General features: G+C 41.2%; 2 protein-coding genes across 3 annotated transcripts in view; one reads left to right on the top strand and one right to left on the bottom strand.

The window, feature by feature from the left end:
- The first annotated feature begins 7,434 nt into the window (after nt 1-7,434).
- On the top strand, nt 7,435-12,409 carry tspan13a (tetraspanin 13a). Of its 2 annotated transcripts, none has more exons than XM_024258494.2 (6): nt 7,435-7,701; nt 10,239-10,406; nt 10,481-10,561; nt 11,862-11,975; nt 12,049-12,162; nt 12,243-12,409. In XM_024258494.2, the coding sequence occupies exons 1-6, from the start codon at nt 7,639-7,641 to the stop codon at nt 12,315-12,317; spliced, it is 615 nt and encodes a 204-aa protein (XP_024114262.1). In that variant the 5' UTR covers nt 7,435-7,638; the 3' UTR covers nt 12,318-12,409. The 2 variants fall into 2 exon arrangements, with proteins under 2 accessions (XP_024114262.1, XP_024114263.1); XM_024258495.2 differs by lacking the exon at nt 7,435-7,701 and adding an exon at nt 10,057-10,152.
- Nucleotides 12,410-14,171: 1,762 nt separating this feature from the next.
- bag6 (BCL2 associated athanogene 6) overlaps nt 14,172-23,058 on the bottom strand; it is a 12,585-nt gene continuing 3,698 nt past the window's right edge. The window contains 18 exon segments of the mRNA XM_024258500.1: nt 14,172-14,848; nt 15,146-15,292; nt 16,585-16,692; nt 16,973-17,185; nt 17,252-17,308; nt 17,406-17,537; nt 19,175-19,299; nt 19,383-19,491; nt 20,531-20,584; nt 20,660-20,829; nt 20,910-21,162; nt 21,251-21,546; nt 21,630-21,702; nt 21,770-22,122; nt 22,194-22,244; nt 22,383-22,599; nt 22,675-22,875; nt 22,967-23,058. Of these exon segments, the coding sequence (XP_024114268.1) occupies nt 14,753-14,848; nt 15,146-15,292; nt 16,585-16,692; nt 16,973-17,185; nt 17,252-17,308; nt 17,406-17,537; nt 19,175-19,299; nt 19,383-19,491; nt 20,531-20,584; nt 20,660-20,829; nt 20,910-21,162; nt 21,251-21,546; nt 21,630-21,702; nt 21,770-22,122; nt 22,194-22,244; nt 22,383-22,599; nt 22,675-22,875; nt 22,967-23,058 (2,747 nt within the window). The 3' untranslated portion in view covers nt 14,172-14,752.

Here is a 23,058-nt window from a genome sequence, read left to right as displayed (position 1 = left end):
CATAGACTAATGTATGTGTATTTCTACATGCTAAAATGTCATGGACTAATGTATGTGTGTTTTACATAGTAATAAATCATGAACTAATGTATGTGTGTTTTTACATGCTAAAAATCATGGACTAATGTATGTGTATTTCTACATGCTAAAATGTCATGGACTAATGTATGTGTGGTTTTACATGCAAAAAAATCATGGACTAATGTATGTGTGTTTTTACATGCTAAAAATCATGGACTAATGTATGTGTGTTTTTACATGCTGAAAATCATGGACAAATGTATGTGTGTTTTCACATGCTAAAAAATCATGGACTAATGCATGTGTGTTTTTGCATGGTAATAAGTCATGGACTAATGTATATGTGTTTTTACATGCTAAAAAATCATGAACCAATGTATGTTTGTTTTTACATAGTAATAAACATGGACTAATGTATGTGTGTTTTCACATGCTAAAAAATCATGGACTAATGTACGTGCGTTTTCACATGCTAAAAAAATCATGGACTAATGGAAGTGTAATTCTACATGCTAAAAAATCATGGGCTAATGTATGTTTGTTTTTACATGCTAATAAATCATGAACTAATGTATGTGTGTTTTTACATGGTAATAAACCATGGACTAATGTATGTGTGTTTTTACAGGTAAAAAAAATCATGGACTAATGTATGTGTGTTTTTACATGCTAAAAAATCATGGACTAATGTATGTGTGTTTTTACATGCTAATAAGTCATGGACTAATGTATGTGTAATTCTACATGCTAAAAAATCATGGACTAATGTATGTGTGTTTTTACATGCTAAAAATCATGGACTAATGTATGTGTGTTTTTACATGCTAAAAATCATGGACTAATGTATGTGTATTTCTACATGCTAAAATGTCATGGACTAATGTATGTGTGTTTTTACATGCTAAAAAATCATGAACCAATGTATGTGTGTTTTTAAATGCAAAAAAATCATGGACTAATGTATGTGTGTTTTTACATGCTAATAAGTCATGGACTAATGTATGTGTAATTCTACATAGTAAAAAAATCATTGGCTGATGTATGTGTGTTTTTACATGCTAATAAGTCATGGACTAATGTATGTGTGTTTTTACATGCTAAAAATGTCATGGACTAAGGTATGTTTGTTTTTACATGCTAATAAGTCATGGACTAATGTATGTGTGTTTCTACATGCTAAAAAATCATGGACTAATGTATATGTGTTTTTGCATGGTAATAAGTCATGGACTAATGTATGTGTGTTTTACATAGTAATAAATCATGGACTAATGTATGTGTGTTTTTACATGATAAAAATCATGGACTAATGTATGTGTATTTCTACATGCTAAAATGTCATGGACTAATGTATGTGTGGTTTTACATGCAAAAAAATCATGGACTAATGTATGTGTGTTTTTACATGCTAATAAGTCATGGACTAATGTATGTGTGTTTTTACATGCTAAAAATCATGGACCAATGTATGTGTGTTTTTACATGCTAAAAATCATGGTCTAATGTATGTGTGTTTTTACATGCTAAAAATCATGGACTAATGTATGTGTATTTTTACATGCTAAAATGTCATGGACTAATGTATGTGTGTTTTTACATGCTAAAAAATCATGAACCAATGTATGTGTGTTTTTACATAGTAATAAACCATGGACTAATGTATGTGTGTTTTTACATGCTAAAAAAATCATGAACCAATGTATGTGTGTTTTTACGTAGTAATAAACCATATACTAATGTATGTGTGTTCCTACATGCTAAAAATCATGGACTAATGTATGTGTGTTTTTACATGCTAATAAGTCATGGACTAATGTATGTGTAATTCTACATACTAAAAAAATCATTGGCTGATGTATGTGTGTTTTTACATGCTAATAAATCATGGACTAATGTATGTGTTTTTTTACATGCTAAAAATGTCATGGACTAAGGTATGTGTGTTTTTACATGCTAATAAATCATGGACTAATGTATGTGTATTTCTACATGCTAAAATGTCATGGACTAATGTATGTGTGATTTTACATGCAAAAAAATCATGGACTATTGTACGTGTGTTTTTACATGCTAATAAGTCATGGACTAATGTATGTGTGTTTTTACATGCTAAAAATGTCATGGACTAAGGTATGTTTGTTTTTACATGCTAATAAGTCATGGACTAATGTATGTGTGTTTCTACATGCTAAAAAAATCATGGACTAATGTATGTGTGTTTTCACATGCTAAAAAATCATGGACTAATGTATGTGTGTTTTTACATGCTAATAAGTCATGGACTAATGTATGTGCGTTTTCACATGCTAAAAAATCATGGACTAATGTAAGTGCGTTTTCACATGCTAAAAAATCATGAACCAATGTATGTTTGTTTTTACATGCTAAAAAATCATGGACTGATGTATGTGTGTTTTTACATGCTAAAAAAATCATGGACTAATGTATGTGTGTTTTTACATGCTAAAAAATCATGGACTAATGTATGTGTGTTTTTACATGCTAATAAGTCATGGACTAATGTATGTGTAATTCTACATGCTAAAAAATCATGGACTAATGTATGTGTGTTTTTACATGCTAAAAAATCATGGTGTGACGCAGAGACTGAGACGGTTGCATCCATAAGCAAATGGTTTAATGGACAAGGGCAAGAGATAAGCGTGGTCAGAGTCCAGGCATGGGTCGAGGCAGGAGGCAGGAGGCAGGCAGAGATCAAAACCAGCAGATTAAGTAAATAGAAACGCTCAGAGATGTATGCAGGGCGGTACAAGACTTCACAATGAGGTGGTGACGGCAGGCAGACTATTGTTACGGCTGTGGCTGTATTTGGTTCTCTTGGTTTTGTGTATTTCTGTCAGAGTGGGACTTCTGTATGTTTTTTGGATCTTTGTGTGTTTTTCTGTTTTTATTTCTTTCAGGTGTGGTGCTCGAGGCGTGGCTCCCCATTGGTCGAGGCCGGTGAAGGAAGCCTTCAAAACCACCGCTTGGACCTCCAGACCCGGAAAAGGGAGCTGGGCTGCATCATGTCTCCATTGCAGCTCAGTGATCTTCTCCACCTGTTTTGATTTGTGTGCACTTTGTTGTTTCTTTGGTGTTTTGTGTTAGGTCCCACTCTGTACTCTGTGTTTAGTGTTGGTTTAAATTTAGGTGAAGCTGTAGGGGTGAACCGCTTTTTTCTTTAGTAAGTGTTTTCTCCTGTTTATGTTAGTCCAGGGAGGTTAGTGTTTGTCGTTATTTTACTGTTTCTTTTGCAGGTAAGCTCCCTGGGTTGAGTTAGTTGGGGTTTTGTTTGTTATTTTGGCCTTGGTTCACCCTGAAGCCTTTTGCTTCACTTTTAGTTATTGTTTGGGTATTCTTGTAAATAAAATGTGTTACCTTTTTATGGAGACATTTGTGTTTTTGTTACCCATTATTTCCTTTAATTTACCTTTATGTTAGGCCCCGCACCCCTAGACCACATGGGGCGTAACACTATATACTGGTGGTGATGAGGTGGATTGGAAACAGCTGAGGAGATCTGGCTGAGGGAGAGACTGCTGAGAGTGGAGAGGGAGTGCAGGGACAGTACTCAGGCAAGGGCTCTCTCTGGTGGTCATATGTGGAGCCAGATGGGAAAATGCTGAAACATAGACTAATGTATGTGATTTTACATGATAAGAGAACATGGACTATTGTATTTGTGTTTTTACATGATAAAATGTCATGAACTAAAATATGTGTGTTTTTACATGATACAATGTCATGAACTGATGTATGTGTGTTTAAACATGCTAAAAAAACATGGACTAATGTATGTGTGTTTTTACATGATAAAGTATCATGAAGTAAAATATGTGTGTTTTTACAGGCACAAAGCCATTAACTGATGTATGTGTATTTTTACATGATAATAAATTATGAACTAATGTATGTGTGATTTTACATGCTAAAGATCATGGACTAATGTATGTGTGTTTTTACATGCTAGAAAATCATGTGATTTTACATGCTAAAAAAACATGGACTATTGTATAAGTGTTTTTAGATATTAAAATGTCATAAACTAAAATATGTGTGTTTTTACATGCTAAAAATCATGGACTAATCCATGTGTGTTTTTACATCCCAAAAAAATCATGGACCAATGTATGTGTTTTTTTTACATACTAAAAATCATGGACTAATGTATGTGTGTTTTTACATGCTAAAAATAATGGACTAATGTATGTGTGTTTTTTCACGCTAAAAAATCATGGACTAATGTATGTGTGTTTTTACATGCTAAAAATAATGGACTAATGTATGTGAGTTTTTTCACGCTAAAAAATCATGGACTAATGTATGTGTGGTTTTACATGCTAAAATCATGGACTAATGTATGTGTGTTTTTATATGCTAAAAAATCATGGACTAATGTATGTGTGGTTTTACATGCTAAAATCCTGGACTAATGTATGTGTGTTTTCACAAGCTAAAAAAATCATGGACTAAAGTATATGTGTTTTTACATGCTAGAAAATCATGGACTAATGTATGTGTGTTTTTTCATGCTAAATAAATCCTGGACTAATGTATGTGTGTTATTTTCATGCTAAATAAATCCTGGACTAATGTATGTGTGATTTCACATGCTAAATAAATCCTGGACTAAAGTATGTGTGTTTTTACATGCTAGAAAATCATGGACTAAAGTATGTGTGTTTTTACATGCTAAATAAATAATGGACTAATGTATGTGTGTTTTTTCATGCTAAATAAATCCTGGACTAATGTATGTGTGATTTCACATGCTAAATAAATCCTGGACTAAAGTATGTGTGTTTTTACATGCTAGAAAATCATTGACTAAAGTATGTGTGTTTTTAAATGCTAAATAAATAATGGACTAATGTATGTGTGTTTTTTCATGGTAATAAATCATGGACTAATGTATGTGTGTTTTTACATGCTAAATAAATAATGGACTAATGTATGTGTGTTTTTTTCATGGTAATAAATCATGGACTAATGTATGTGTGTTTTTTACATGCTAAAAATCATGGACTAATGTATGTGTGTTTTTTCACGCTAAAAAATCATGGACTAATGTATGTGTGTTTTTACATGGTAATAAACCATGGACTAATGTATGTGTGTTTTTACATGCTAAAAATAATGGACTAATGTATGTGTGTTTTTACATGCTAAAAAATCATGGACTAATGTATGTGTGTTTTTACATGCTAAAAAATCATGGACTAATGTATGTGTGTTTTTACATGCTAAAAATCATGGACTAATGTATGTGTGTTTTTTCACGCTAAAAAATCATGGACTAATGTATGTGTGTTTTTTTATTGCTAAATAAATCCTGGACTAATGTATGTGTTTTTTTACATGCTAAATAAATCATGGACTAATGTATGTGTGTTTTTACATGCTAAATAAATCCTGGACTAATGTATGTGTGTTTTTTCACGCTAAAAAATCATGGACTAATGTATGTGTGTTCTTACATGCTAAAAATCATGGAATAATGTATGTTTTTTTTCATGGTAATAAATCATGGACTAATGTATGTGTGTTTTTACATGCTAAAAATTATGGACTATGTGTGTTTTTTCATGGTAATAAGTCTGCTGGAGAGAGGGATCCCTCTGGTGGTTGGAGGAGGATGTGGCTGATTCCTGACAACAGACTTTTACAGTTTGCTTTTTTAATTCCTTTATTATTTTTATTAAAACGGGGCTGCACGGTGGTGCAGTGGTTAGCGCTCTGGCCTCACAGCGAGAAGGCCCCGGTTCAACTCCCAGCTGGGACCTTTCTGTGTGGAGTTTGCATGTTCTCCCCGTGCATGCGTGGGTTTTCACCGGGGACTCTGGCTTCCCCCCACCGTCCAAAAACATTAACATAGGTTAATTGGTGACTCTAAATTGTCAATTTAGGTGTGGATGTGAGAGTGAATGTGTGTGTGATTGAGGCCCTGCGACAGACTGGCAACTTGTCCAGGGTGAACCCCGCCTTCGCCCATCAGTAGCCGGGTTAGGCTCCGGCACCCCCGCAACCCCGAAAGGGACAAAGCGGTCAAGAAGATGGATGGATTTTTATTAAAACATCTTCATTTTGCAGAAACAGCAGCTTATATCTTAAGAATCTTTTCATTAGAAATCCATATTTTTCATCCATTAGTTCATACATAAGTAATGTTTCAAGAACAAATCAAACAATTGTCATTAGACATGACTACAAATACAATATGTAGTACAGTAAGCAGAGAGATATAACATTTAAAACCATCACTTTTGTTATTTTGTTGGTTTTGAACATTTTTTTTAAACTTCAAATGACGGAACAACAACTTTCCTTGACATGACCTCCATTGTATGTAATACTAGTTTGCTGAAAAATAAAGTAAACAAAACAAAACATATTGTGTTTAACTGCAAATCATTCATAAACATATATCTTTTATATAACGTTTTACAATAATATTGTTTGCAACTTGCAGCTGCAGTAGCTTCCTTCTGCCACCAGGTGTCCCTCTTTCTCCTTTCAGAAATTTAAAATGAGCAAAACATCTTTGACATGAAATCCTTTATTGATCGCATATTTAAGTGTTAGCTTCTCTTTTGTTTTTTTTTCTTTAGATAAACAATGAAAATATAGAAATAACATTTCTACAGAGGGAACTGCATCACAGAGATCCTAAATGTAACAGCTTTTTCTTTATTTCATGACAATTTAATAAAAAACAAGTTATAAATGAAAATTCTAAAAGTAATAGTTATAGTAAAAGTGAACACAGTTCATTTATTTACACAATTTACATCATAGTTTGATTTAAAACAGATTTAGGGCATCCTGGTGGTGTAAGGGTTAGCACTGTCAGCTCACAGGATCAAGGTTCTCGGTTCAAATCCCAGCTTTTTTACAGAGTCAGCATCAGTTTTTTTAGGCACACCAGTTTTCAAAACCATGTTCTGTAAATCAATTTGTGACTTCAAACTGTTCCTTAGAGTGAATATGCGTCTGTTTGGCCCTGTGATGGACTGGCTCAGGGTTTGACCTGAATTCACCCCGAAGCAGCTGGGATAGGCTCTAGCAACCCCAGTGATCCTACAAGAGAGGAAACAATTTATTCTCCTTCAATTGTTTAAAAAAAGGATTTGGTGAGGAAAAACTGAGTAAAAAAGAGTAGGAAGGTACACTACATACAATAATGAAACTAAACATTGTTTAAAAGATTTTTTTTTTTACAATCGTGTCAACAAACAGCAGTTTTTTCATCCAGTCCTGCAAAAAGTTGATAAAATGTAATACAAAAGAATAAACTCCTCCTCCCTCACAGTTCTATAACTGAGCTAATCACTTTACTTTTTAAACTGAAATATTTAAAAAAATAAACAACTACTTTATTTTATTACTAATTTCAAAATTGTTATGTATCTTTGATGATCAGCAAACAGGTGAGCTGTGAGTGACAGCTGATCCGACCAATCAGCGCGCAGCGCCTGCAGGAAGCGCTGCGGGCGGGAGTCCAGCTGCGGAGCCGCAGGTTGAAGGAGGCCCGCCCTGCGCCGACAGCCTGAAGAAGCAGCTCGATCCGCGGAGGAGCGGCAGTCTGAACGTCGGTGGTGGTTTTCCCGCAGCGCAGCGATGGTTTGCGGGGGTTTCGTTTGCACCAAGAACGCGCTCTCTGCGCTCAACATCCTCTATGTGGTGAGTTTGGCGCTCCGCAGCAGCTGGACACGCGCCGCCGGCGGCCTCGCGCAGGTGCAGCAGGTGTCTGAGATCATCGGTCAATCATTAAAATAAAGACAGCTCGTTTGTTTATCAGCTGCTGCTGGTTTGAAGCTGAATTTCTTCAAGAAGTTGTTTCCGTTTTGAGCTAAAAACAAGAGGAAGTAAAAGATCAAAGAAAAGTGACGCAAAAACCGGTTTGGAAATGTCCCGATGAAGTTTAGAAATCTAACAGCTTTGTAACTTTTTAAGAATTATAATCAAAGTGAAGCTTAATGAACCTTTAAAGGTCTTGGAGATACTTTTCTCCTCATCCTCACTGAGGTCTGGGAGGTGGACTTGGCCTGTGAACACGCGGATGTGAACCATAACCTCAAACTGAGCCCGGATCTTCCATAGGGTCAAAGGTCAGAGTCAGGTGTGACAACCAGCTGGAGATCCAGTTCCTTTCAGCGTCAGAAAAAACAGAGAAAAGGCGAGAACGTGAGGAATGACGTCACCATATGATACTGGAGAGCGTTGATCCTCCACAGGGGGGCGCTGGCTCCTCCCCGAGGATGGCTTGGAGACTCTTCAGGTTGTGTGCAAACAGCTGCTGGTGAGAGTTTGAGCTTCCTGCTCAGGGTTTGACTGACGGCGTCTCCAGGATGGAGGTCATGGCTCTCCTTGTCACTGCTCAAACCGACACCATCCAATCAGAAGAAGAACTGGACTCTCCAGCTTTTAATAGTCTCAAACACTAAAACCATGGAGCATGGATGGTTCTGCACACGAGAGCGTCATGAGTTACGCTCATGGAATTTATCTTGACATAAACTTCAGCTTCATCTTGATGCTCTCGACTGAAAAAAAAATGATGTCAGAATCCATTTTTTATGAATATTTTCAGCTGTTCGGACTTGGAGATATAAAATCTAAGATACCTGAAGAACCTTCATGAGGTCCAAAATCCAAGAATGTTCTTCATGTATTACACTAACATGATTTTCAGGGTAAATATTTCTATTTCTCTGCGTTTCATCATCAGTTTTAGTATCTGATTTTTCTCCAAGTCTCTTTCCAACTGTTGAACGATCTCCTAGACACGTTTGGGTTCATTTAGGTGGATCTCCTGCTCCTGAGTTTCCTCTACTGCTCCAGGTTTACGTCATGTGTGGATGACGTCTGAAGCTGTAGATTTCTGCAGTCCAAGCTGCAGAAAATTGTGTGTTAAGCTATGGACACACCGGGCATGTGAAATGGATGTTCAAGAACACACATTCTTTAACGCACATTTAGCCTGTGGTGTTCACAATAGACAAGCAGGGAGGGGCTTCTTCTTCTCTTTCTACTGGCTTATGTCCACCACTAACAGTTGGAAGAGGGTTGGAGCAAAATATCAAAGTGTTGTAAATTTGATTCATTTTGTTCCAAACTTTTTTTTTTCACATATGTGAAAACGGTGACTGACACGGCTCACATAAATGCAAAAGACACAACGACAAATACCACAACACAACGACAAAAGCTGAAGCACAACAATGAAAGCCACAAATCAACAACAAAAGCCACAACACAACGGAAATGATTCACGACAGAAATGGTTCACATCGGAAATGAATAACTATTCATTTCCATTCTGAATCATTTCCGTTGTGTTGTGGCTTTTTTTGTGTGCTTTGGCATTTTTCGTTGCATTGTGGCTTTTGTTGTCATGGTTCAGCTTTTGTCGTTGTGCTTCTTTTTTTTACATTGTGTTGTGGTTTTCGTTGTTTTGTTTCGGCTTTTGCTGTCATGCTTCGGTTTTTGTCGTTGTGTTGTCGACTTATGTTGTCTTGTTGTGGCTTTTGTCGTTAGGTTTTCTTTTTCGTTGTGTTGTGGCTTTTGTATTTATGTGAGCCGTGTCCACCACCGTATATGACAGACTTGACGTCAGAAACCCAGCCGGGCACACATCGGAATGACTGATGTCTCTTTCGTGAACCGTTTTCAAAGAGTTTGGACTCCGTGAGGTACAAGTGAAACCAACCTATCTATGCTTGTTTTAAATTAAAATCTTTTTACTTTCTTTTAATTTTATTTTAATGATTTGAATGATGATGAATGACATTTTTACTATTTCTTTTGATTGCTTCTTTTAATGTTTTATGTAAAGCACTTTGAATTGTCTCTGTACATGAAATATGCTATACAAATAAACTTGCCTTGCCTACATCACTACCAAATCTGAGTCCCTGATTGGTCAGTGTTCAACTGGTTTATCTTTAAACTCATGTTCAATGGCTGTGCGTTTAATGAGACTCGTCGTAGAAACTAGCGTAGCTTTCTGACAGTTCTGAACTCGTTTTCATAGACTTTTCATTGAAAGTGTTTGCTCGAACGCGTGTTTCCGAGGGCGATCTGAACGTAACTTCATGCTTCCAAACTGAAACGTTGAAGAATCTCTCTTCGGTTTGAGTCTCTGCCTGTGAATTTGGATCTCATTTCATCGTGTCTGCGCTCAGATGCATCTCTCATATCTCCTCGTTTCCCCTCAGATGGTGAGCCTGCTCCTGATCGGTGTAGCCGCTTGGGGGAAATGGTTCGGCCTGGTGTCCAGCATCAGTGTGGTGGCGGGGGTCATCGGAGTGGGGGTCTTCCTCCTGGTCGTGGCCTTCGTGGGTCTGTGCGGCGCCCTGAAGCACCACCAGGTGCTGCTCTTCTTCGTATCCTTCTCTGAAGTGTGTGTGCTGGTGGAGCTTGTGGTTTCAGAGCGTTACAGTTCCTCAGCCTGTTCCAGTACATGGTCATCCTCTTCATGGTGTTCGTGTTGCAGTTTTCCATCTCCTGTGCGTGTCTGGCTCTCAACACTGAACAGCAGGTGAGTTCTTTGGTTTTGGAAGATGTACATCAATATTTATTGAAACTAAACCATCAAGGACAACTTTAAACGTTTTAGTCAAAATAAAAAAACTTTCATTTTCTTGGACATAGTTTCTGCAGAGCGGCAGGAGTTCATTAGAAATCCACCTCTGAGTTGTAGGCGGGACCGTTGGTGAGCCCCTCCCTGTTGCTGAGTGGAGCAGGGAGCTTGTGGCTCCTGCTGCGCTGCAGAAACATGTTTAAAAACCCCAGAGGAGTTTTACATTTTGGCTAAAAATTGGCATAATCGTAATTAAAAGACCACTGCGAGAAATTTTACAACAGAAAAAAATAAAGTTGGAGCGTGAATTTAAGTTTTAAAGTTAAATGAATGAAAAATGTAATATTTTAGACAAAACTGAATCCAGAATGAAAATTTCTGAAGATGTCTTATGTTTCATAGATTAATGTTATTGTTCATAAAACCTATTGCTGATATTGACTGTATCAGAGAACTGGACTGAGCAAGTGTGATATCACCCGTTGAAAATGCTATTTTTCTGTGATGTTTAGAAGTGGGTAAGCAATATTGGTCCTACTCGCGTTGCTATGGCAACGGCCATCACCAATCATAGTAAGCTTGTTCGAAGTCAACAACCCTTTCACTGAAAGCAGCTCAGGAGAATCTGGTGGGGGCCAGCACGCACCACATGCTTTTATTGAGGCATCTGATTGATCAGTTCATAACTTGAATAAAAAAAAAAATAATGAAAAAAAAGTACGATTAGCAAGAACAGGTTTGACTGATACTAGCTGTTTATTTTTTTATGTGAAGCCAGATGAAATAATTTTTGTGATATTGGGCTATATTCATAAAACTGAATTAAATGATAGGATTTTTGACTCCCTGGAGCCAGCAGGTACTTCCTGTTTGAAACACGAGGGTGGAAGGGGTCACTCAGTCCAGTTCTTTTTTTTAATATATAGTCAATGGTCTGGAGTGAAGACTCGATTCCTAATGTTCACAATAAAGAACCCAATGACGGCACTTTTCTCTGAAAGTATTTGGTTCATAGAATCGGGGTTAGAAAATCTTGGTTTACCTCCAGATTTCTGTTGGAAATCCTTCTTTAGGATCTCTCATGAGTCTGTGGAGAGAAGAAAACATCATAAAACATGAAGGTGTGCACCTGCTAACAGGTCAGGTTTCTCAGGAACCTGGTATGAACCCTGTGAACGCCCCGCTTCTGCTAATGAAAGCTCATTTCTGAGGATTAAATAAGCTTTTTTGAACAAAAACACTGTGGTTTCTGCTGCAGAACAAGCTGCTGGAGGTTGGATGGAACAAATCTGAGTCCACACAGAAGGACGTGGAGAAGACGCTGAACTGCTGCGGCTTCTCCTCCGTCGACCTCAACCAAACCTGCTCTGCTGTGAGTGGATTTTCTTCCATCAGCCGCTCTACTGTCGGTTCCTTCTCTCTAAAATCCCTCTCCTCCATTGCAGCAATGCTTCTCCACCCCCTCCTCCTGCTCCCCCTGCGCCAGCATCCTGCAGATGTACGCCGGGGACGTGCTTCACTTTGTGGGCGGCGTCGGCCTCTTCTTCAGCTTCACGGAGGTCAGTGGTCGCCGCGACAACATCCGCTTTTCAGGGTTTCTTCTGCTTTCAGAGGACGAGTTTCTGCTGGTTTCTTTCAGATCCTCGGAGTCTGGCTCACGCACAGATACAGGAACCTGAAGGATCCTCGGTCCAACCCAGGAGCGTTTCTGTAACCATGAAGACCCACCAGACCTGCACTTTCTTTATTTAACCAAAATTATGAATGTTATCCACCTATAAGCTTATTAAAATAGTTTGTGTCAAACACTGCTCATTATTTTTAACTTTAAGTTGAACTACAAGCTCTGAAGAATGCTTCATCTTCATCATACATTTTATTTTCCTAGAAACACACATGCAAAAACACAAACAAATAAAACTTTGTGAATCCACAAAGTCACTCTGGAGCTGCTTCAGCTTCTGTCAGTTTCAAAAATCCTTCAGGTTCAGATGTCCGTCCAAAACAGAAATCTAATTATTGTTTAGAATAATTTAACTGTCTGCAAACGTCTTAAACTGGCGTTTCCAGTAGAAAGTATGATTTGTGTCGAAGTTCAAATGGAACTCTACAGATCCGGCCTTCAGGTGGATCAGATCTTATGACCGAGTGACTCATTCAGGGCGAGGATCTGCTGCTTTCACTCCAACACTCCTTAAGCAAACAGCTCATGTCAGACGGATGAACTTCAGCCCCAGACCCTCGTGTGTTTGACCTTCAAAGTTAGAGCTGCTGTTGTCCCTGAAGGGGAAAGGTGCCAAACCGCTGCGAGTCGTGGAAACTTCCTCCCGGGATCAGCGTGCCCTCACATGACGGGCACACATTCCTCCCCGTGAACAGGATGTCAGACAGGAAGTGCAATCCAGAGGCGGGAAAACCTGTTCTGCAGGAAGTCTGGATGCCAACAGATCTGCTGAAGTCTGCTCCTGCTGGTTCACGCCCGCAGAAAACACGTCAACACAAAGCAGCCTCTACGTACGGAGATAATTTACATTTATAGTGAAGATTAGACTTAAAGTTCATACTCTGTTTAGACTTATTTAAAAACTCAAATGTATTTATTGGCTGCGTAATTTTACTTTTCACATCTGGTTAATTTTGGTGAATCCTATATAGTATTGACCATTTCCATGAAATTTCTGACAAAAACTTCAAAGTAAAAATGTTTTACATTTAAAAAAATAAATGTGTTTAAGGCAATGTCTAAAAACCAATGAACCTAAAGAAAAATTATCTTTGGCTAAAAAAAGTGTTCCTCTAAGCTCCAAATCAGATGAAGTTATATAAATTAGTCTTTTATTCTTCCTTTTGTTTATGTCCTGATTGAAACAGTATTTAACTAAAGCTACAAATTTTTTTTCCACAGCCGTCCTGGACTGTCGTTTTTGCAATTCTCGTTTCTCACTGCATGTTAGTGTGAATAAAAACAAATGTTCCCGCACCACATCCTCTGAAACTCAAATTTGTACCCAACTAGTACCTGGTAAAAAGTAGATTTTTACATGATGACATCACAGTGGGGAAAACCTTCAAATAATGACTGGGGCCAATTTATTTTTCAGAATCCACTAATAAAATACATTGAAACACAGCAGGAATATTCAAAAAGGTTTTTGAAATGATTATGAGACGGCAATGACAGCTACGGTTTTGAAGCCATTTTGTGGGAAAGTGTAAAAATTTGGTGAATTTTACATTTTTGCACAATTTGAGAAAAAACTAATGATCAAATGACCATATAAACAATGTGAATTCTGCAACCACAATTGTTGACCTTTGACCTTAGAATGAGACTACCATCTTGAACTTTCTACAAAATTTAACCCCTTTGTAATTAAAAAGTTAATCTAATTGCCTCATAACTTATGGAGCATCATGGTGGCTACTTAGAAAAAATGCTGGTTTTGAAGTTTGTCTATTTTGAACGGAATTTGTCACATGATCTGACCTGGGCATCATCTTAGTTTTGCTGCATCGACGTTTCCGTTCTGAACATTCTCCCGTCGAGTTTTAAAAATTCTCCAGCAGGTCGCTGTGTTTGGGTTCAGGTTTTATTGGGCTTACTGTACATTCATGCTCCAAACAGCAGAGGAAGGAGACGCAGGACTAAAGCAAACACAGAATCAAATAAAAACATCAGCGAGGGGGAGGAGCCTCTGTTCTTGCTGATGCAGAGACTCCTCCCCTCTCTGTGGGGTTTCAAAGTGGAATCATTTCCCTTCATGTGGATTTATGGTTCTAATGTGTTGAAATGGGTTCAGTGGGATTCTGGGTAACGAGTTCACCTCATTGGACTCATCTTCATCGTCCGCACAGCAGGACTGTCCTCCGAGACTGGGATGAACTGGTTCATGTGGAGCTTCACAGCCTAAAAACCCGACACTTGGGTTTTTGGACCGACAGAGAACCGGGGAGGGTTCTGGTCCAGTTTCTGTTTAAACGTCTTTGAAGTGATCCGGTTCACCGTCGGCTGAAAAACCCAGAGGTGAGGGAAACCTTCCAGAGCAGCTGGGGTCTGAGGGGGCGGGGTCTGAGGCTGAAGCTAGTGCCAGTCATAAGAAGATCCAAAGGTGATGAAGGTGAAGCAGAGAAGCTCTTTACTGGATGACACTACGAGTCTGAGGAGAACGCTCTGTGCGCGTTGGGGAACTGCTGGGAGTTGAAGTCCGGGTCTTCCCTCACCCGCTTCTTGATGTCCGATTTGACCTGAAAGACCACAAAGAGACGGAGTTAGGATCCGACACCGTAACTCAGCTTCTCCCTGATGACTTCGGATGTCAAACCCCCAAAACAACAACAACAAACTCGGCTAAAGTTATTTTTTTGGAACCATTTTCCTCACAAACACCTAAAACTGACGAGTCTGTTGGACACAGAAGAGCAAACGTGTTTCTAAGGAGCAGAAATCATCAAACTCACAGCCGTCTTCTCATGTTTTTGTTCAGCAGGTCTAGTTCTGCTTCTCTCAGGGAGTTAAAGAGCTGAGGGCGTCTCCATGGTTACCTGCTCTGAATACGCCTCCTTCACCTCCTGGGAGTCTAGATCTCCCTGCAGCTGCTCGGTGGAGGTGATGGGTCGTACGCCGGCGGTCCTGGCGGCCTGGTTCACCGCGTCAGAGAGGGAAAGGAGGCTGCCGCTGCCCTGCCCTGTCTGCAAACACAAACATGTGACTGAGACCTCCAACAACCAGGAGACAAAGCTTGCTAAAGAGTGTTCACAGATTTACAGAAGTTACATTTCAGCATTATTAAGAACACCTGAAATCTAATTTAAGAACACATGTTTAAAAAAAAAAGAAACCACAGGCTGTTTCCAGTTTTTCACATGCAATTCCAATGGCATGATCCAGAATAAAAAAAATAAATAAAAACAAAAAAATAATTACAATTATGAGGTTTTAAACTAAAATCCCACAACCTAAATGTCCTAAAAAGAAATTTTGTATTTTGATCTGAAGCCTCCGTTTCCAAAATCTCCTCTGAGGGGGCGTGGCTTTTGGAGCTGACATAGGAGCCCTGCCCCCAATCCTCCCCCATCTGATTCTGATAGCTCTGTGTCTTACAAGTGTAAATCTTCACCGCTGCTACATAAAACATCCATCAATCTGGGTAATGTCCAGCCGTATGGTTCTGATCCGGATGTCAGCTGGGACGAGGAAGTGAAGATCTTCATGGACAGAACTTCCTCCAAAATCCTGATTCTTTCTCCTTCCAGTTCACCAAAGACTCTTTTAGCTAATTCTCCAATGTTTATTGACTGTGATCAATACATTCAATCATTGGTTTCTCAGAGTTCTTGATAAAATAATCAAAGCTAACATCAAAATGCTCTTTCATTGATTTACAATCCTTTCCAACTGCGGTCAAATGAGCCGCCGTTCACATTTCCGTGGTCACATCAAGAAGCTCCGTGGAGTCTGGTGGAGATTTTCCAGCGTTCTCAGTCCTGCTACCGTAAGTATTGGATGAAACTCACACCAAAAATCCAGTGATGCTGATTTGACCACAGAAATGTGAACGGCGGCTCATTTGACTGCAGTCAATGTGAAGATACCATCTTCTCTTCTCCAGAACCTGAACTAGACACTAGGAACAGATGAGGGTTTAGTGCATGTGCAGCAGAGCTGTTGATGGAAAGAAGATCATTCATTCAAACAGAGTCTGTCCAAGACAGTTTGATTGACAGATTTAAAAGGAGAAATACTCAAAATGATAACTACAATTGTTCTCTTTCATAAGAAAAATGCCACATATAGTATTTTTGGTAACAAGAAGTAACCAAAATAAAATCCAAGACCCATTCTCTAGAATTGATGATGGGCTTTATTTTAGCCTCACCATATTAGATTTTTTCAGACTTTATGGATCTGTGACCACCCTGCTTTGGATAAAAGCAAAAATCCAGTGAAATCTAGAGAATAAAAGAGCTGGAGGTGTGGTTACCTTCCGGCGCTTGGCTGGCATGCCGTTCAGGTAGGCGTCAGACAGCGGAGGCTGAGCCTTCATCTTCCTCTGCGTCATCATGTCACACCTGATGATGGGCACCCACTCCTGCAACGCAGCCCAGCAGAGTTCAGAGTTGAGTCCAGCATCTCCTAAATAAGGTTCTTCAGAGCAGAAACTCATCACGTTTTTGGGTTTTTGTGTCACAAACGTCTGATCACAAGTTCCACGTATGTGGAGCAACACTGCCCTCTACTGCCCCTCTGATGCCAAAACAGTCCGCTGTTACTGAGGGTTACCCAGGCAACAGGAACAACAACCCCCCCTTCTCTGGAGAGAAGAACCAACTTCAGGAAAGTCACTAAAGAGTTCAGGATGGAGCTCTTACAGGAGGAACAGAAGCAGCCCACGTCTCCGACTCTCCTGATGTCTCCTCGCTGCCTCCCTCCGCCCCCGCCATGTCCCCGCCTAACGGCGCAGCTCCGCCCAACGCTCCCAGGTCTCCAGGCAACGGCCTGGTCTCCCGCGCCGCCATGTCGTGGGACACAGACATGGCCTCCTCCGCTGTGGTGGCGGCAGCCGGCGAATGAGTGTCCCCGATCTGAGGAGGCAGAATCATGAGGGGGGGTGGTCCCGGTCCATCTGAACACGGAGTGGCGACACTCACCGCTGAGCTCTGCGCTCCTTCAGGCTCCTGCGTGCCGCTCGCCGTCGACTGATCTCTCTGAGGAAGAACGGATGCATTATTTACGCAGAAACTCGACACGCGGCCCCCGTCAGAGGAAAAGCCGCTCTGTGAGTCATGCGGTGGGGGGAGTGACCTGCAGGACGATGAAGCTCTGGATCTGCTCCTGGGAGATGGGGTTGTGCTCCAGGATGACCTGCAGCCTCATGGACATCATGCTGGTCATCCAGTTGACCAGGCTGGGGCTGATGTCGGTGGACATCCTCCGCTGGAACGAAGAGGAGAGTCGTCAAACACAGACGACAGACCGGGTCACATCAGGGTGAGGTTAACGTGAATAAAACAGAAAAAAAGAGAAATTTTAACACTTTTAAACTTGAAAATACAGACTGTAAACTTAAAAGAAATATTGAAAATTTGAAGAAAAAAATACATGTTTTAAGTTTGAGGAAATACTGAGAAGTTAAATAAAACCAAACCTAAATCAAATGAAAAATAATGTTAATTAGTAAAAGTTAATGTTTTGTGCTTTCTTATTTTGATTTCTCACAACTGACTTTCAGTTCTAAATTTAGAGTTTTAATTTAGGCCATTCCTTCCATAAATACTAAAAACAATATAGTGCAGGATTATCTAGTACCCTGGATTTTAAAAGCAATTTATTCTAGTCTATATTCACATATAGTAACCATTGATGCGCGCTAGTTTTTCGCAAAGAATTGTGGGAAATTTCTGTGGGACTAAATCTGGAATTGTAGGCTCTGTCTGAATTCTCCCCCTAAACCTTAAAACACACATTGAAGGACTACCTAATGTCCTGGATTTTAAAAGCAATTCAGACACCATACTCACTTTTCTTGAAGCAGCAAGTATGACGTCATCAATTTCACAAAGTCAGAATCTAATCAATACAACCATTTTACAACGTCTATTTAGGAGTCCACTGTGTTCTGATAATGAAAACGTTGTTCTGTTAAATGATTGCATTTAAAGGCAGCAAAAATTGTTAAAACGCAATGCATTGTGGTCTATATTTGCCAATGTAGTGAGAGTTGATGCACACAGTTTTTTTTGCAAAGAATTCTGGGAAATTTCTAGCCACCCCATTTTGAAATTGTAGATTCGGACAGCACTACAAAAAGGCAAAAGTGCTATATAGTGAAGAATGAGGGAATTCAGACATAGCTTCAGACTTTTTGTTATGGAGTTGAACCTCATTTTATGTGGGGGCGGGGCTTTGAGCCTATTGGTTACCTGGAGATGATTGACGTCGGGTGACAGTGATGTTTTTGCTCCACAACAGCATCTGTTTTTAGCGCCGCTCGTGTCATCCCTCCTCTGATGTCCAGTAAAGATTATGCTGTCCTAGAGTTTCCTTAATCAGCTAAAAAGCAGCTATCACAAGAAAACCTGTTTTCCTTTCTTAACAGTTTTTGTTTTATGGTTCTTTTTAAGTCAATCTTTCAGTATTTCTTCAAATTTTAAATATATATTTTTACATTTGTTTTTTTTTTAAGCTTACAATATGAACTTTTGAGTTTAAAACCATCTGCATTTCTTCATTTGTTTTTTTGTTCATGTTAAAGACATACTCTAATGAAAATGATGGTATAATCATAATTAAAAGACCTCCGGGAATGTTTTTACAAAAGATGATTGTAATGGGACTTTAAGGTGATTCTGATTGGACCCCATTGACATCAAATTTTCATATAATTTCATTCATTTCCTAAACTTTGACCCATAAGAACCCATGATGTCATGTGGTCCACTTGATCTGGGGATATATTCCACATAATTTCATTTTTAAGGAAAATGGGTTTGTGTTCATGTGGGTTAAACTAACTGGTGTTGCTTTAAAACACAGACTGGTCCATGGAACCAAACAAGCAGAAGGAAACTCACAATCCGGTGGTTGATGACGGCGGTCAGAGCTCTCTGGTCTCCTCTCAGGCAGTGCAGGTTCAGAGCCAGACACTCAAAAAGCGCGCGGTTGCACATTCTCAGCAGCGTGGGGCCAAAAGTCTCATCTAGAGCAGAAAAAGGACATTAGATCCACCAACTGGTTTCTCACATCCATTTCTTTTCTAATCTGTGGCGCCGCTCTACTCACCTGTACACTGAAGGATGTGTGTGGCGATGGTGGTCAGGTGATGTCTGAAGAAGGACATGTTGGTCTGGGTGACGTCCACGCCGTCCAGCACAGCCACCGAAGACTCTCTCTGTTAACAGAAAGCTGCTGTTCTGACCAACCAGGAAAACTGCTTCCTGAAGCTTTTTCAGAAAAAATGTCTTTGATCTTTTGTTAAACTTGTTTTGTATTTCATATATTAACATGACGAAAAGCTCCACTTCTGACTTTGTTATATTTTCGGCAAACTTCAACCATTCTGGCACCAAAATGTTCAGCACTTATAACATTTCAGTTTATTTTGGAAAATTATAATGTTTTTCTCCAACACATTTTTTTGTTTCTGTTCATTAAAAAGAAAAGAAAAAGTAACAAATACTTAAGTCATTGTGAAACTTAGGATATAAAATCTCCCAAAAAACTTTCTCTGAGTCTAAAAATATGACAGCCAACAATTTTTTAAACAAGTTCTTTTTTTATTTATACTTTGGTAAATGATTTATAAAAATATTTACTGTAGAAAACATTTTTTATTTTCACGAGCCAAGTCTTCATCTGGGAGATCACATCAGGTTTATGGAAAATCCTCCATCTTTAACTTTACTTTTTTCAGCTAAAATTATCATAAATTAGCTTAAACATTTTATTATTTTTAGATTTTAAATTGCCATTAGTTCTTCAGTTGTCAGAATTTTAATTACAAGACAAATTACTTCTTAAGCTTTTATCTGAAAGTTATGAAAAGTAATCTCTGGCTGCTTGTGCTGACAGAGCAGTGCCCCCTGGTGTCACAGTCCGTGAGTTTCAGGGATGGATGATAAACTAATGATGAACAGTTGGAGCTGAATGTTTAGTCCACTCACAATCATGAAAAAATGCTATTTTAGTAATGATTTGGATGAGTCTCTATATATTTAAATCGTATTTCATCAGAGGTACTGGATATTTAAAAAAAAGGGAAGCTTTGTATTAATAATGATTTGTGATGAAAGTTAGGATTCATCGAAAGAGATTTTTTTTTAGTGGTCGTTTTTACAAAGTTGTAACCTGTAGTTCCATACGTTTGTTTCAGACACAAGTGTGGGAATAAGAAGACTGCTCTAATCAAAGAGGAAAACGGGATGACTCACGAAGCTCTCAGTGATGTACTCCTCCAGCTCATTCACCAGACTGTCAGCAGCAGCCTGTGGGGAGAAGCAGGAGAATGAATGAAAGGATTAAAGATCTGTGGAGATGAAGGGTATGAAAGAAGGACTGACGGTGATGTTCTGGTCGGTGGGCTCTCTGCCACTGAGGTAGTTCTCGGTGAAGAACTGCGACAGCATGGGCTGGATGCGGCTCAGCGGCTGGTGCTGTCCGTGGAGCAGCATGACCAGATCTGACATGGTGAAGAGCTGACACACCAGCATCAGCAGCTCCCCGAAGAACCCTGACATCCACAACAGAAAGGAAAGGTGAGTCCTCCTGCGGGTGCAGAGTGAACTGCTAAGACTGGCTGACTGAACGGACCTGTGGGCTCCTCGGGGCTGATGAAGATGTTGGTGGCCTGCGACAGCCTCTGCATGAACTGAGCGATGCTCTCAGAGTCGTTCTGCGTTTGGCCCAGAGAGCCCATCAGCGTGCTCAGGACGCCGCGGACGATGCCAGTGAACAGCTCCGGGTTGATGGAGTCAGAGGCGGCAGCAGACGGGTTGGGAGCAGCGTTTGCCCCTGCGGCGGCGGGGGCAGCGGTGGTTGCAGAGGGGGGCGTGGGGAAGATCGGCTGGAGAGCCAAAAAAAATACAGAATATCTCAACTGGGACTAAACATCTTCAATGTTTCTGTGCTGCTTTCATGGCACAAACACTCACCTGCTGCATGAACTCAGTCATGCCCTGGAGGAAGGCGGGGACTCCGGACGTGGTCACGGTTATGGAGGGGGCTCCGGCACCAGCGCCCCCTAAGAGCGAGCTCATGAGCTGGCTGATGTCGGGGGGGATCTCTGGCGGCTGGGGCTCGCTGCCGGCGGCCTCCGCCTGGTTCTGGGTGGGAGGGGCGTTTGCAGACGGAGGCGTTGGACCAGAGGTTGAGAAAGAAAAGGAGGAGGAGGTCTGAGAGGAAGAGGAGGATGTGGATGTGGAGGAGGAGGAAGTGACCGTTTGAGCAGCTGGAAAAAGCAGAAGTTCATCTTTAACCCTTTAGGTAGAAAAAACGTCTTTCAGTTCTTCTGGTCATGAGTGAGCTCATTACCCATCTGCCCCGGCAGCAGCATCTGCCCCACCAGCCCGGTGATCATCTGGTTGAACGCCACCGGATTGAAAGCCTGCGAGGGAAAAGCCGTCAGTTTCCTGGGCGGATCATGAAGTGTCAAAAACAGACCACGCCCCCACCTGGCCCTGCTGCTGGCCCGGCATGGCCGCCCTCACGTTGATGGTGGTTCCGCGGGTCCCGAAGGCCGGGGGGGTAATGTTGGTGGTAAAAGACGGTCGGGTGAACACCACCCTGGCTTGAGGCTGGGGGCTGCCGTGGGATGGAGGAGGCGGAGCGGTGGGGGTGGTGGTGGGGGTGTTGGGACCCGTTGTAGCCGCCGAGGAGCTGGGAGTGGAGCTCTGACCGGGAGGGGTGGGCTGAGGGGGTGTCGGCTGTCCAGTGGCAGCAGCGGTGGCGGCGCTGGTGGCGACAGCGGCCGCGTACTGACTGATCTGCTGCATGAGGTTCCTCATGAAGTCTGGGGGGAGACCACCTGAATGGGGGGGCATTAAGGTTAGAAGAACATAATCCAGAGACAGAAACGAAGCTGCAGACGCCCCTCACCTGGCTGTGCCGGGATCTGCTGCCCCCCCGCGGCAGGGCCGGGGCTGGGACCTGCGGTCAAACACAAACATGTCAGTCACTTCCTGAGCGTCACGGCTGCTTCTGACCAGACGAGACGCTTCAGCTGAAGCTCCTGAAACCCAGAACTGCTTTGATGAAAACTCAATCAGCGCGTTTGGGACAACACACCGTCCGCGTTCATCTGCATCATGACCACCGGGACTGCCTGGTGGCTGATCCTGATGACCCGGGGGCCAGCCTGTCCCGCCTGCTGATTGGACGGGGAAGTCTGTGAGGGGGAGGTCTGTCCCTGACCTGCCTGCTCCGCCTGGCCGGCCGGTTGTGTGGGCGGAGCCTGTCCCTCAGTGCTGTTGGCCGCAACAGTCACTGTGGCACCCAGGTTCATCTGTGGGTGAAGAGCAGAGGGGGTCAGTGGAAGTGTGACGGGGGGTCAGACCTGCAGACTGAGACTCTGACGTACTTGCACTGGGACGTGGTGATGCACGGCGCTGGGAAGAGTGACCGGGCTGGCGTAGTGGGAAAAGGGCCGCACCACATGCAAGTGTCGGGGGACGGGGCTCATGAGGTTCAGTCGAAGATCACTGAGGGCAACCAGGGCGTTGCCAAGGAGACGGAGACCCTCACACATCTGTATGAGAGTCCTTTGGTCGTCCTCCCGCTCCTGAAACAACCCCAAAAATGTCAAGCAAACACAAACGTTCCCTCGACAGAGCGCTGACTCAGTGTGTTGTGATGAAGGGAAGCTGCATTACTGTGTCATTGTTGTACTCTGCCGCCGCCGCCGTCTCCAGGATGCCGTGGGCTCTCTGAATGAAAGGCTGCAGCCTCTCCTCGACTCTCCGCA

The sequence above is a fragment of the Oryzias melastigma genome, linkage group LG16 (assembly GCF_002922805.2).
Source record: "Oryzias melastigma strain HK-1 linkage group LG16, ASM292280v2, whole genome shotgun sequence".
NCBI lineage: Eukaryota > Metazoa > Chordata > Actinopteri > Beloniformes > Adrianichthyidae > Oryzias > Oryzias melastigma.
Note: the sequence above shows the minus strand (reverse complement) of the source record. Positions and strands in the feature narration are given on the sequence as shown.